Source organism: Marmota monax, unplaced genomic scaffold, assembly GCF_021218885.2.
Source record: "Marmota monax isolate L192 unplaced genomic scaffold, Marmota_monax_Labrador192_F-V1.1 WCK01_AAM20220418_F8-fsc00191, whole genome shotgun sequence".
In the NCBI taxonomy this organism is placed as follows: domain Eukaryota; kingdom Metazoa; phylum Chordata; class Mammalia; order Rodentia; family Sciuridae; genus Marmota; species Marmota monax.
Window position 1 is genome coordinate 1,713,333 of NW_026693537.1, and position 15,190 is coordinate 1,728,522.

Consider the following 15,190-nt stretch of genomic DNA (forward strand, 5'->3'; position numbering starts at 1 on the left):
AAGGATCAGAGGTGATCCATAAGCAGTACTCTCCACAGTCCTTAACTTCTCATCTTCCCATGCTGTGGGAAGAGTTTATGCCTATCAGGAGGCCAGATAGAGTTCTTAACATCATGTATTCTATTGTGGTTTGAAGATCCTTTCTTTTCTCGGGTGATTCTTTCTTAATACTTGATCCTTAGATTTCAACCTCTATCTTTGAGGGCCATTACCCTGAGTTGCCCATTTTCTTGATTTGATTGTTGCTTCAGTCTCCTCTACTGAGTTCCCTTATTGTGTGGGAAAATATTTTTAGCCATGGTGTAGCTTGCTGTGAACATGGCCAACAGAATCTAAGGAGTCTTTGAGATCCCACTGTGAATGACACTTACTTTTTCCTGCTCAGATTCCTATGTCCAGGGCTGTACTATAAGGAGCTCCTTTAGCAGAGGCCTCAGCATATACAGGACCTTGGGCCTGAAGGTGGACAGTAATGTGTTCTACAAGATTTCAGGTCATGCTCTGCTGGTGGGTGAGTAAAACAAGCTTGTTTAATTTCAGAATTCTTGAGTAGGATGCACAGTTTTCCACCAGGAATTCTCCTAAAACATTGAATTCCCAATTTATAAAAAAAAATTTAGCTTTCTTATTAAGTTTAATTATTATTGATTGGCTTCCTAAATTTTTATCAATGGGAAACTGATCTTTTAAAGGTTCAGATGAAATTATCAACTATATAATGGGAGGTATTAAAATTTTACTGCCAGAAATTTTAAAATTCTAAGTCAGATGAATATATCCATGTACAATTTCACAGATTGTCAAACTTGGATATTGGACAAGGATTTAAAAATCTTAAATTCTCTTCTTAAATGTTCCTATGACTTGCTGGAGAAGTTCACAGTCACCCTATTTCCAATATTGTCTCCTAAAGTTCATTGCAAAACCTAGAATTATTATCCTTAGAAATCTCAATTTGGAGTAAGGAGGGTAGGGAAAAGAGAGGTACTGGGGAACAAAACTAGCCAAATTATAGTGGTATATTGTGTGCATATACAAATATATAACAATAAATCCCTCTATTAGATATAAATTATAATGTACCTACAACTCTAAAAATCTCAAATTGCATTATATCATCCCTCTTTTTAAAACCCTTTAAGAGTTTCTTATTGTTGTTAGAATATAACAGGAAAGTTATAATCTGGTTTAAAAGGCCTTTTTAGTGATCATTGCCCTGATAATCTCTGTAAACTTGTCTTGCTATTTTTTTCTCCTTCTGCACCCTAATGAGGCTGATCTATTTTATTTTATTCTTTCAAAAGATCACACTTCCTTCTGCCTCAGGGCCTTTGGACAAGCTATTCCCTTTGCTCATGCCACGCTTTTATCTGGTACAAGATCCTCCCCGCCCCCCAAACCCCTAAGTTCAGTGCTTCTGTTAAGCTCTTTAAACACCAATCAACAGTCATCAATTTAAAATTATATGTCACATTTGTGACTATCTGATTAATGTCATTTTACTACCAGATTCCATGAGGACATCCTCGTCTTAGTACTTAGCATAACCACTAGTGCATTGTAGGTCCATCGGTTGAAAGAAATGTATGAATTAATGAGCAAAAGAGTCTAGTTGTATCAGAATAAAAAAGCAAATCAGAGATTTTCACTGAAAGTTAGATTAAACTGTATTTGTTAAATAGTGTTTTGTATTTAACTCTGTGATATGATCAGTGGGAAAATATACGTTTCATTTAAGAACAGCTGTTGAGATGAAAGCTGCAAAGGTTCTAATCCTGAGAGAGAAACTGTTTAGTGAGGAAATATGGATCTTATAAACTTGCTTTAAAACAAACTCCAGCTCTAAAAGGCACAGAGCTAAGAATATTGGAGATGCTCAGGTGCAGAAAAATCTTTTGGTTATAAAAAGGGAGTCCAAGAGAAGTGAAACTAACCAACATTGGATTTCTTTATTTTTATTTTTGTCTGTGTAAAAGGAAGGGTGACACCTTCAGCAGAAATTCAGGAAGAGATCCCAATGATATGTAATGGACATTAATCAGGCAATAAAGCAAGCCCACAGGAGGAAATCTCCTTGGATATTATGAATTATAGGCTCTTGACATCTAGTGTATTATAATGAGGAAATTAAAGTATTTGTTAACACATTCTATATAAAGTAGTCTATCTTGTTGCAAGTTTGCAAACACAGACCTGTGAAATGACGTGGACAGGGTTCTGTTGAGCTGTTCCCTGTTGATATGGCTTAAGTGATGAATCTTTCTCTACGTGTCATGACCCAGGCATATTCCTCTGTTCTCTTCCTCTCTATCTCACTGGGTTTGAGGGTCCCTGGTACCATCCTTTTCACTCCTCCAGGACATTCCAGATCCTTCAGGGGAGTAGGGGACCTGTGGATTGTTGGTGGTCAATTTGAACATCTAGGGCTGAGACTATACTGACACAGGTTGTGTCTGCATTTGACAATAGAGACAGTCAGTCTCCAAAGTAGTGAAATAGAAGACAAATTACTCTGCTTTTCTTTTTACTTAAAGTAAACTTCTGATCCATAATACTCTAGAACTAACATGTTCATACTATTTATATTTCTTTATATGGTTCATAGATAAAAACATAAAAATAAAATTAGAACAACCAATACCCCAAGTGAAAATAGGTTGCAGTGTCCCATGTTTTCCTGAGTGGCATCAAATATGCTGAATTGATATGGTTTTTTGTTCTCAGGGACGTACATGGGGATGAGCTATATCTCCTGGGAAACGATTCCTGGAAGAAAAAATGGTAAAATATATAAGTTGATTTTTTAAGTCTGTTATAAATCTATTACAATCCATTTTCAATTGTTATATATTTTATACACAGACCTGATGGCAAAATGTTAGATGTCTCCAATTTATTCAGCATACTAAATGTTTTCTAAAGATGTATCTATATTTGTATCTACAAATAGACATATATCTACATATAGAGTACATTTTGTGGACTCTAATATTATTAGTAAAATCCAGTGTTGAGCTGTGCAAATTTTGATTGTGTTTGTGAATTCCCTGGGTTTGATTTATCTTTTTTGAAATTAGACTGGTCAGAACAGGGAAATATGATAAGAAACAATGTGATCATCAGTGTTTCTGGTGCTGAAGGCCTCTCCAGTCCTGAAATGTTGACACCATCCGGCATCTATATCCGTAGTCCCACCAATGTTATAGAGGTAAGAGCTTCATCTCCCCCAGAAGGGTTAGAGCTAAGGGCACACAATTTACTCCAAAAGCTCACTAGAGTAGCAACATATGATTTGAAATATTTGCTTGCTCTACATTAATATCAATAAATTAATTTATGCTTTTATTTGTTAGACAAGCACTTCAGAATAAATTTAATCATTTTCTCAGGACTCCTATAAAGAACTCTTTGGAGCAATATTTATATAGAACATAACAATGGAGATATTGATTATTTTATAGTCATTCAGATTAATGCAAAGCATATGATCTCTCTGAATTATCCACTGTGAATGCTGATTTTTATCTCTCTTGATTCCAATACCAATTGCTTCCAATACCAACATGTTTACTATTTTGCTATGTTAAATGTGACCATATTGTTGCCTTTTAAGCGTGTTCAAAATTGAATAAGGAGGTGTATGAGATCATGTCAGATTTCAGGAGGATGAGGCATACATCTTTTTTTTTTTTAACCCCACTTACTTGGTGCAAGTTAACATTAATTTCTCTTGGCAACTTTTTAACAACTTTATAACATTAGTCTTTCTGTGTACAGTTTAATCATAGAACTGTGAGTGAGGGATTGCCTCAGAATAGTGGAAGATCACTTAATTTCTTCCTTCCCAGTGACTTTGTCCCCTCCACTGTCTATGCAAGAGGGCAGGGCCATGGTATTCCAGGACACTGCTCTGAGCATCTTCTGTGCCATGACAATTCTGCCAAGCTTCTGAGGAACTCCGAGGATGAGCATGTTTCTCACCAAGCATCTGTTTTTAATTACCTTCAGCTGAATAACTCTGATGAAAGTTGTGGTTACCAGTTCAGTCCTCCTTAGACTCTTAATTGTGCTTATTCCAAGCACAGCATTTACACACCATTTTAGGCGCCTAATAGGGGTGGCTAATATGCCAGCGAGGAAAGGAAGCAGAACTGCATGCATCGTAAGAAACCAAATTCTAGACAAATTGCATTTAACTTGTTGGTCACTACAAGGCTTGTTGCACAGCAAGCTTGGGGTCTAAAGAACCATGTATTCCTGTACTTTCTTGACTACCTTGAAATGCCTAGAGGAAGGAAACCCTTGAGATTGCCCAGCTCATCTTTCAGAGTGAGGCTGAGATGTCCTTGCCTCACTGTGTAGGAAGTACACTTTCTCCCAGGCAGGTCTCTTGGCCACTACTGATAGGAAGAAGTATCAACCTGCCTATAGTTGCTGTGAGCCAGAGAACCATCTGAAGAGCTGGTGGGTCTCCTAAGCCTTTATAGACTGACCTATAGAATGATCCCCTGTGGAAAAACTGGAGGGGAGGGAACGGAGGGAGTGAGATAGGTCAAATTATGTTATGTACATGTGTGAATATGGCACAATGAATCTCACTATTATGTATAATTATAATGTGCCAATTAAAAAATTTAAAAGAATTGAGTTCACAATAAGCTATTTGTTTCTCATGCAGATGACTAAGGAGGACTGAATGGGTAAGCACAACTTTTATCAGGGGTTATTCAGCTGAAGGTTACTCAGCTGAGGAAAGTAAAGAATCAAATCTAAAATTTAAAAATCATTTTGATGATTGAGAAATAGAAGTTTAACCAGTGACAGCATTTAGATCCTGTTGGACTCATCTGTCAGTATTAAATCTTTCCAAGTCCAGCCCAATTTTTCAGCCAGGTTGCTGGCTTTCTAATATGCTGTATCTTCTGTGTTCTATTGTCTGGACTGTGCCATCACTGAAGACAAGGGTGTTAACTGAGCATGAAAGAACGAACAAGGCTTGTCGTCAGAGCAAATGCCCGTTTATTGAGGAACAGCTCTGCATATTTATAGAGCCAGGGGTGGTTTGACAGTTGTCATGGGGTGCTTTTTGATTAGAGGGTAAGGATCAGGTGAGCCAGCAGGACTAGTCTGATTGGTGGTTAGGATCAGGTGAGCCAGCAGGGCTCTGATTGGTGGGTAAGGATCATGTGAGCCAGCAGGGTTATGATTGGTGGGTAAGGATCATGTGAGCCAGCATGGCTCTGATTGGTGGGTAAGGATCATGTGAGCCAGCAGGGCTCTGATTGGTGGGTAAGGATCATGTGAGCCAGCAGGGCTCACCATTGGAAGGCTCTTCTTGGGCTATGGGGAAGTTAGTCTTTGGAGCCTGGGCGACTCCCAACAGGGCATAAATATAAAAGCATGAGAATTATAAACTTCATTGGACCTTGAGGGTCATTGAAGGTCATTTCAGTTATTGAGCAAGTGATAAGTTAGTGTTTGTTGAGGTTTTCTTTTCTGGATGATACACAAAGTACTCTGAAGAATATATTCTAGAAATGTAGTTTTATTGCAAAGGGGTATGAGACAACAACGATAGTAATATGTATATGTGTGTTTGTGTGTATATATCTGTAGTGTGTGGAACAGAAAGAGGAGCTGTTTCATGGGTAGTGGTTTTCGTTTAGCTATGTGACTGGTTCAGGACCAAATTGCCCCTTGAGAGAATGTATATAAGCCTGTGTATCAGTGGATTAGTATGTTTAATTCAGACTGTCTTTGTTATTTTAAACTTTAAATTTTTGAAATAACTTCAAACTTAGAAAAATTGCAAAAATATAAGAGAGTTTCTATATGCCCATCACCTAGTTTCTACCAGTGATAGCGTAACTACCACCTGGTCATGGAACAATATCAAAACCAGCACATTACACTGGTATGATACTGTGAACTAAACAAAAGCCTTTATTTAGACATCAAGAAGGTGGCCTAGGCTTTGTGTCTTGGCAGCATTCCCAGGAGCCTAAACTTTCTCTCTCCATGTGCATGAGTCTTCCCTTGAAATCTCTGACCTGACAGGCAGGAGAAGAGATCTTAAGTCTATGCAATAGTTTGTGGATTTATATTATTCCTCAGTTGTCCTGACCCAGAGCCTTGGACCTTTCTCTCAGTCACAGTGTAAGGAATTCACCCTGGCTTCCAGTCAGCCACCTTTACAGTTCCCTCACCTTCTACTCTGCATGGTAGAAAGGAATTTCAAGTGCAGTATCTCCATTTAGTTTACACATCCGCAGATGGTCTGCTGTGTCCCTGTGCAGGCTGCAGCTTCTCCAGCTTCAGTTTCTCTGAAAAGCAAACTCTGAGTCCTACACCTTTTTACCCATGAGGACTCACGTGCTATATCCTGTTGGAGTCTCCCAGGGCCTTATGGGATTCCTTTGTACACTCCTTTATAGGCCTTTGAGGTGCTTTCTAGAAAAAGGTGGCAGTTCTTCTACACATTGCCATGGTTTCTTGGCAAACTTCATGCCCAGTCTGTCTTCCCTCAGCATTGGTGTCTGTGGCTCCTTTCACAAGCATTGCTTGTATCTGTCCAGAGGCTCCATCTTGCTGGAAGGTGTAACCTATGGGAAACTGTCCCCATCTTCTCAGGCTGGACAGTCTTTGCTTTCAGATACAAGAGACAGCTCATGTCCAGAGCATCAGAGTCTCCCATGTTTATGTAGATGTTGGAAATTCTCTCTGAGCAGACTCCTGTTTAGGAAAGTCTGTGGGAAAATCCTGAAGAAGAGCCCTTTGGAGACACCATTTAATTTGAGGGGAATTTGTTCTGGTTTGTGAATCAATTTTGTAAGGAATTCTGTGTTTAAAGGCCCAACTTCAGTTCTCGAGCTCTCTCCACTCAATAGGTAATGCATATTTAAGAGCTGCCTGAAGGGTTAACTGACTTTTTTCTTGTGACTATAGATGCACACCTCAAGGAGCTGGCTTACTTGGGCAGTTAATTTCTCTCTGGAATTTCTCTTGCTTGAATGTCCATAATACATTGACTTCCGCAAAGAATTGATTTCCACACAAAATTCCCTGCTTGCCTTAAACCCTTCCCCGCAAGCCGTTGGCTGCCTGCATAAATATGTGGTTTCCTCATGAATCGTTTGTAGCATACCCAATTGGAATTGAGAGTAAAAGGGCTGGGAAGAAATGTGATCTGACTGTCGATGTGCTTCTTTTATGAGAAAAGTGAGACTTATCGACTGATAGAGGACCACAGTTGCAATCTCCTGCCCACCTAACAATGCACCTGGAAAGTGTTTATATGTGATCATGCAAATATTCCATAAACGCTAATGGCATTAGGGCAGATGAGTCAACAAATCCAGCCATTAGCTAAAAATGCATGCTTTCTGAGCACTGGTGCTGGCATTGGTGATGAAAAGAGTTACAAGCCATGGACTATATTTTTGAAATGTTGAAAACTTTCCCCTTTTCATAAAGTCTTGGTAATGAACTGTCATTTCATTGGTAATGAAGTAGAAGTGTATATCCAAGTGAGATCATCAACTTTAGCCTTCAGGGTACAGTTCTCATTATATACTTTCAGAAAAGGTGGGTTTAAGAAACCTCTCTCTCTGGCCTGAGGATCACAGGTGTGGGTCTTGGTGTGATCACTTGTGTGATAGGGATCTGGACACTATGCACAGGTTTTCTTGAAGGTGGGGCTTCACAATTATTCTGAAGGGAAAGGTTTTAGTAGTTAATCATGATTGGGAACAAGAGCTATGGCATTTCTTGCATATTGATGAGGATCAAAGAAATATACTGGGCATTTATATTTGCCCATTCAGAGACAAAGATTCTTCATGGGCTTGAAACTCATTAGTGCATACTCTGTTTTGTGCATAGGGAAGAATTGAGATAGCTGATTTAATATTACTAAATGTACTTTTGACATGCATAAGGCCAGATTTGATTGCTTAAAAACATATAAATACCCACTTCATTAGGACTATTTTTAAAGCATTGATTTTATAACTGATAATATCTTCATGCTTAAGTTGGAAATATGGAATTCCATCAAAATTTAGAGATGGGCTACTGGAAAGTAGGTATGGATTATTTTCATGGATCCAGTGTAGATTGAAGACTATACAGTTTCTCGGCTCTGGCAGTGCTGATATTTGGTCCAGGTGATCCTTTGTGATGGATGCTGTCCTCTGTGATGCACTATCTTTGATTTCTACTTACTGCAGATAGCACTTTCCTCCACCTTCTGAGTTGTAACAATCAAAAATGTCTCCAGAGAGTTCCAAATGCTCTCTGAGGAATGAAATTATCTTTGGTTGACAAGTTCTGCAATAAACTAAGATCAATGAAGGCTTAGCGAGGACCCTGGATCCCTGAAGTCATGTTAGCATCTTGAATAGTAATTCAACTGAATATCGTTGATATCCAAAATCCACTTTTGCTGAATACCACGTGGTGAGACCTGTGACAAGTACTGTAAATGACCTCTGGAAGATGGAGAAGTGCTCAGAATCAAAATAATGAAGTGCAGTGAGAATGGGTCAATTAGTCCACAGAGGGGGAAAAAAAAACAACTATTCTGCAACTGAGTAAAAACCATAAAGAATGGCTGTCTTTCTACTAATACCCAGGATAGGAGAACTTCCGGGGCCCACAGTGAACAACAAGCAAAAGTTCAGTAACAGCATGATGGCTGCATTGACGTGAGCTGGTTCCCCTCACCTGGCCGCCTGCTCATCTGACTTCCAGCCTCAGGGTGAGCTCTGGTTCTGCCTCATATTCCACCAGAGCCTGAAGCCCTCCTGGGATTGGGATGTTAGTCCCTCCTGACAGGAGTCAGGGAACTGAAGAGTACTGGTTTAGAAATAGTGCATGTTATTTAGAAATAGTGCATTGTTGGATGTTGCATACATGTAATCCCAGCTGCTGAAGATGCTGAGTAAGGAAGATCACAGATTTGAGGCCTGCTTGTTAACCTGAGGGAGACACTGTCTCAAAATAAAAAATAGAAATGGCTGGTGATGCAGCTCAGAGACAGATTGCTTGCCCTGTATATTGGAGGCTTGGGATTCAATCCCCAGAATCCTGACCAAAATGGAAAAAATAAATGTAAAAAATCCTATTTCAGATTTTTTCCCCACAGGGGCTGTGCTTGGCTATGTGTACATGTGTGTATGTGTGTGTGTTCCTTGTGGAATGTGTGACACATCCAGAGAGGAGCAGGGTCTTCAAGCTCCCCTTCTGTCAAGGGTGCTGCTACATCATGACTACCAGTGGGTCACTCAGGGTCAAAGAGACACCTTTAGTAGTAAGACCTAAAGTTGTTATTTTGTTTATGTGTTACAGTCAATAAAATATTACTTAAAGGGAATGAGGATGTTATGGAGAAGGAGAGTTCTGGAATCCCAGAATAATGTGCATCAAAATGTCACATCTATTCCCAGCCTACCTTTGGGAAATGTCACACATCCTTTCCTTCAAGTCTCTCTCTGCACTCTGAGCTAAGCATGTTTCTTTTCTATGTGATGACGGTGGAAGGGATTCTATATTGTCTGGATTTTGGGTGTGGAAAGAGAAACTCCTTAGCTAAATTTGACCTGAAAAGCATTCTCTAATTTTGGAGAAATATGTATTTATGTAGCAATATCACTTACCCTAGTCCTGTTTACCAGGTAACCTTGTGTCTGAAGGGCTAGACTACTGTCTTTATGGTGAGAATAGATACACACCTCAAAGAATTGACTTACTTGTACAGTTCATTTGTGTTCTGTTAATGCCCACAAAAACACCAATTTTTGCAGAGAACATGTTTCATATGCTGTGCTCATAATTGGAAGGCCACAGCAAATGCCCCTTCCTCCCAGCCTGGTCACCAGACTCTGCTTTCTGCTCTGCTGTGTATATTTTACCCTCTTCTGAATTGCACAGAAGTGTTGTTTACAGATCTACTCTAGGCCACTGTTTCTATCATTTCCCATTTTGACTTGGAGTTGGTTTTGGCAATTATTTACTCTCTGACTTTGGGGAAGTTACCCAGCATTCCTGAGTGTGGGTTTCTTTTCTGTTACACTTGTAATCATAATATATACCTCACAGAATTGTGAAAATCAATGAGACACTTGAATCTGGCAACTGGACTAAAATGGCTTCTCTATAAATCTTTATTTAAGGTGAGTATTATCATTGTACTTTGTAATAACTTCTTTCAGAAAATATAAAAATACATCTAAGTTTCAAATTGAACTGAAATGTAACTTGCACAGAACTGGACATTCTTTTTGCTTAGGGTCTAGTAACAGATTCCCACTGATTTTCTAGGTTTCTTTCCTCCTTCAGTTTTCAGCAGTGATTTCTATTTGTAGTGAGTTTCTTATGGCAAAATCACCAAGAAGTGATCTTTTCCAGTGTCTCTCTCCTCTTTGAACATCTTCTAGGATGAGTAACTACACAGTACATTGTTGCTCTCTCAGTCATCTCTAGGAAAGTCATTCTCAAAACGGGGTCAAAGATCACATACATCACAACCATCAGAGCATCTTGTGATTAAGAGGGCACCTGTGTCCCCATCTCTTCATCATGCTACCATCTGCTAAACTGGAATGTTGGGTGGTAGGGCCTAGAAATCTTTCTCTTGCATACCCTCACGTTAGGGTTCCCAGAGAAAATACAGCATACCTGGCCAAATTTAAATTACAGATATGCAACAAACAAGTTTTTAGTATATGTATCTTCTGTATCATGATTAGAATATACTTATATTCCAATTTCTGGGTATTTAAATAATATGGAATTCAAATTTCTCTGGCAATTCTGTGTTTTGTTTTGTTTTGTTATAGGGGATTGAAGGGCTTACCCAATGGGCCACATCCCCAGCCTTTTTTTTTTTTTTTGTATTTTATTTAGAGACAGAGTCTTGCTTAGTTGCTAAGTGCCTTGCCAAGATGCTGAGGCTGGTTTGAATTTGCAAATTCTCCTGCCTCAGCCTCCCAAGTCGCTGGGATTACAGGTGTGTGCTACCATGCCCAGCTGAATTCTGTTTTTGTTTGCTAAATCTGACAACTTTACACTACTACACATTAAAGTTTAAGAAGTGGTTCTAGCCTGGCACAGTGGCACATGCCTATAATCCCAGTGGCTCTGGAGGCTGAGGCAGGAGGATCCAAAGTTCACAGTCAGTCTCAGCAACTTAGCAAGACCCTGTCTCAAAACAAAAAAGTAAAAGAGCTTGGATGTGACTCAGTGGTTAAGCACCCCAGGATACAATCCCCAGTACCAACCAACAAACAAAAAACCAAAGTGGTTTTAGGAGGGTGTGCATAGTGTAGATGCCACTGAGCCCAGCACAGAGGCAGGAATTCCACAGAAGTGTTGTTTACAGAATGGTGTTTAATGCCTTGCTGGGTCAATGGTGTTACAATCCTTCCTTATCCCCATTTTTCTTTTCTGTGTCCTGATCCGTGTTCAGGATGAATGTTCCAAGCCCTGCATTGTGTGCTGTTGAGACTGAGTTACTTATAGGGAGGACACCCTGGGCGTTCTTTGCCCCACACCACCCCAACTGTGTCAAACCTTGATAAGGTCAGGATGAACCATGTGGGAGCCTCTGAGACTCGCTGTATTAGGGTGGAAAAAGTGTAGCCTGCAACAGGATGAGCAAGCTGTTCTTAACTTGGATTCCCTCATTAGACATGAACATCTTGGCCTCAGACAGGCTCTCAGGCTGGGGGCGCATATGTGTACAGTGACATAGGAAGCAGTCCAGCAACTCCATCGATGGCCTTTATTCTTCCCATCCACAGTGTCACCCTAGTGCAGTAGTCTGATGGGGTCCCTGGTTTTTAATCAGAGTTCTGTCTCCCTGATGTTGGGGAGAAGAAAGAGAGGATAGACTCTTCTGAGATGTGAGCATCTGCCACTGGCAGGGCTCAGAAGCAATTCAGAAAAAGGGTCAATAGAAACGTCCATGGAATAGCCAACATGCCAGTTATTTTAGTGCTTGGAGTTTAGAGGTTGCAAATTCAAAAGTGTACAGGGTCTAGGGAAAAGCATCATAAATATATAAAACCAGAAGGGTGGGGAGTACAGAAAGATAATCCATGGCCAAGAAGGTGGGTCCTTCTTATCTCCAGCTGATCCTGGACCACACCACAGGAATTTGGATTCAGAAAAGCTAAAAGTCTGATTTTTTATATTGTCTCCTAATTTTAAAATGATGGAAATAGAATAAAAAATTTGGAAACATTGGGTAAGCCAAGTAAAATACATCTGTGTGCACTATCAAACCTTTTAGAAAGTCAATTTTCTTAGCTATCTTACACGGTATTACATAGCTACGAACATGTTATAGAAACTTCTTAGAATTTATAAAAATAATCTCATTATGTTTAGTTTGTGCAAAATTAGATTCCCAAACTCAATGGTCCAATAGAGAATTTAGATTTTATGTGAAAATATAAAAGACACTAAATTATGTTGATAGCAAATCCTATAAAGAAATATTAAGATGATTTAATAATTTAAGCAGCACAAGAGGGCATTGAGGAGATTTGGCTTGTACTTGAACTCCACCACCATGTCTCAAACTCAAGCATGGCTAACTCAATCATTTGGCCTTCTGCTCAGAGCCAAACCATTGACTGTGTATCTTTGTGTATATCATAGAGGAGAGGCTCAGATTAAGTGTCACATGTAACCCTCTCGCTGTGCAAACTTAAAAGGTAGACAATAAAAGATGCTAGTTCTTGAAGTGTGCAAATTATGATCTAGGTGAGCTGCCTGGAGGAAAGGGAGTGGGAAAGATTTTGATCCTGAGGGGGAAAAATAAATCCACAAGCGTTTCAGTATGTTAACGCAAAGTGTATAAAAATGTAGAATCATTGCAAATAAACAGTTTTTTCTTTTTCAGCAACCTCAACATATGTGGAATATATTTCAGTTTAAAAAAAATTATTCATAATTTCTGTAGGGGAACAGAGTGTGTGCTGCTGGCTATGGATACTTTTTTCATCTTGTGACCAGCCAAACATCGCAAGCTCCACTCCTGTCATTCACTCGGAACATTGCACATTCTTGTACAAGGTAACTTTGGGAAAATTCAAATGTGAAATGCTTGTGATTTAGCATTTTTCTTTGGGACACTCACACAAGGGAAAAACATTTGACATTTTCATTTGATATTTGGTGATGCTGAAACTGGAGTTTTGAGATGAGACTATATTCCCTGCTTCTGTTGGTGGATGGGGTTTGTGCAGGCCATAGGCCTCACCGACTGCTTTCTGGGTTCTTTTCTCACAAATTTGAGGAATACAATCCATGTACAATAACAGAAGAGAAGAGTGAATGGAGTAGGATTTACTTAGATAAGAAAATAAGACAGAGCACTCCCACAATAGAGGGGAGATTGATAGCAGAAAACCCTTGTTGGTGTGCTAGCCTGAGGGCCTATATGATTTTTGATTATGATCATTGACCAAAATTTATTTTAAACAGGCATTGAAAAAGCACCAAAGCAATTGGTCAAAATCTATGTTAAATAGATACTGTTTAACATAGATAACAGATAACATAGTGTTAAGGCTCTTGGCTTGGTTCTTTAGTTTTTGAGTTTTAATCCTTCCAGTAACACCCCTCTGGGTTCATCCCCACCTTCCATTTTTCCTCTGGGACAAAGGGGTTGACTAGAATGTTCCCAACATTTTACTTACTTTCATAAGCAAAGTCTCATGGTCTTTACTTATGAAAAAGACTTTGATGGGGCCCATTACCCGGATTGCTTGACCATTATATATTCTTATTTAATGTTGCCAATTTATTTTTTTTAAATCACATTATTGAAGTGTGATTGGTGTACAAAAAGCTGCATATATGTAGTGTGTACAACTTAATAAATTTGAAGAGAAGTATACACCCATGAAACCAATGTCAAATCTATGCTACAAGCATATTCATTACCACTAACAGTGTTATTAACCTTGTCCAGCATAGCATCCTCTAGGTTTATCTACACTGACACAAATGGGGGATTCTTTTCTCTTTAAAAGCCATATAATATTCCACTGTCAGCGTGTACACATTTTCTCCATTCATTCATCTGTTCATGAACACTTACAGTACATGCTTGTCTTAGCTACTGTAATTGTGTAAGCATTTTGGATCATGAAAATTTGGTGGTGAGGGGAAGGAAGAAGTCACTTGAGAAGGCAGCAGGTCAGACTGTACCTGTTGTACCTGGAGAGAATTCTACAGACAGAGCAATTAAACTTCCAAGAGATTGAAGCAATTGGTGATGCAAAGATCATAGGAAGCTGGTGAGTCTGACTCAGGACCCCAATGGAGAAAATAGTCTTGGAGAAGAGGCTGGGCCCCTGACTTGCTCCTTTTAAAAGAAGAAAAAACTTGTTAAGTCTTTGTTATGTAGACAGAAAGGCCTTCTAAGAGCAAGGACTTGGGAAACAGGTGGGGGAGAGAATTTGAGAAACATGAAAAATGCTGTCTTTTAGAATCAGATTCTGATTCAAATCCCTTAACTCTACTCCCAGTAGATTCACTTTTTTTTTTTTAAGTCAGATACCTTATTTGTAAAATAGGCACAAATCTGCATTGAAAGTTCAGTGTGAGGGGTTGGGCTTGTGGCTCAGTGGTAGAGTGTTTACCCCAGCACATGTGAGGCACTGGGTTTGATCCTCAGCATGACATAAAAATAAATAAAGGTATTGTGTCCATCTACAACTAAAAAAATTTTTTAAAAAGAAAGTTTGGTATGAAAATTAGAAATGATTTATGTGATACATTGAGGAGAGCACCTGAAATGTAATAGCAACTTGATACTTGATAGCTATAAATAATTATGACAATAATTTTAGTAATGCAACTATGATGTTAAATGATAAGATGAATAGAATAAGGATCATGAACAATTGCTTAGCAATGTTGAGATGCCAGTTGAGGCGGGGAGTAGTACATGCTGTTGAAATTATCATTATGACCAAGAAGATTTTATCCAGCAGCTCTGGGAAGTTCTGGAATGTGAGGGAAGAAAGTATCCCTACCCAGAGAACAGTGATGGTCAGGCATTCCAGAAAGAACAAAAGGTGAAAGGATTACAAAGGCCAGTATCCACTCATGTAAGAAGGGTGAATTCAGAGGGGTTGACAGAATAACAAGGAACCTATAGGCTGCATTTTGTTAA

At 39.2% G+C, this 15,190-nt stretch overlaps 1 protein-coding gene across 6 annotated transcripts in view; it reads left to right on the forward strand.

The window, feature by feature from the left end:
- Pkhd1 (PKHD1 ciliary IPT domain containing fibrocystin/polyductin) overlaps positions 1-15,190 on the forward strand; it is a 420,823-nt gene that overhangs the window by 162,540 nt on the left and 243,093 nt on the right. For all 6 annotated transcript variants that reach the window (XM_046458594.2, XM_046458595.2, XM_046458599.2 and 3 more), the window contains 4 exons: positions 386-511; positions 2,725-2,781; positions 3,078-3,208; positions 12,968-13,080. In XM_046458594.2, the coding sequence (XP_046314550.1) occupies positions 386-511; positions 2,725-2,781; positions 3,078-3,208; positions 12,968-13,080 (427 nt within the window). The remainder of the gene's footprint in view (positions 1-385; positions 512-2,724; positions 2,782-3,077; positions 3,209-12,967; positions 13,081-15,190) is intronic.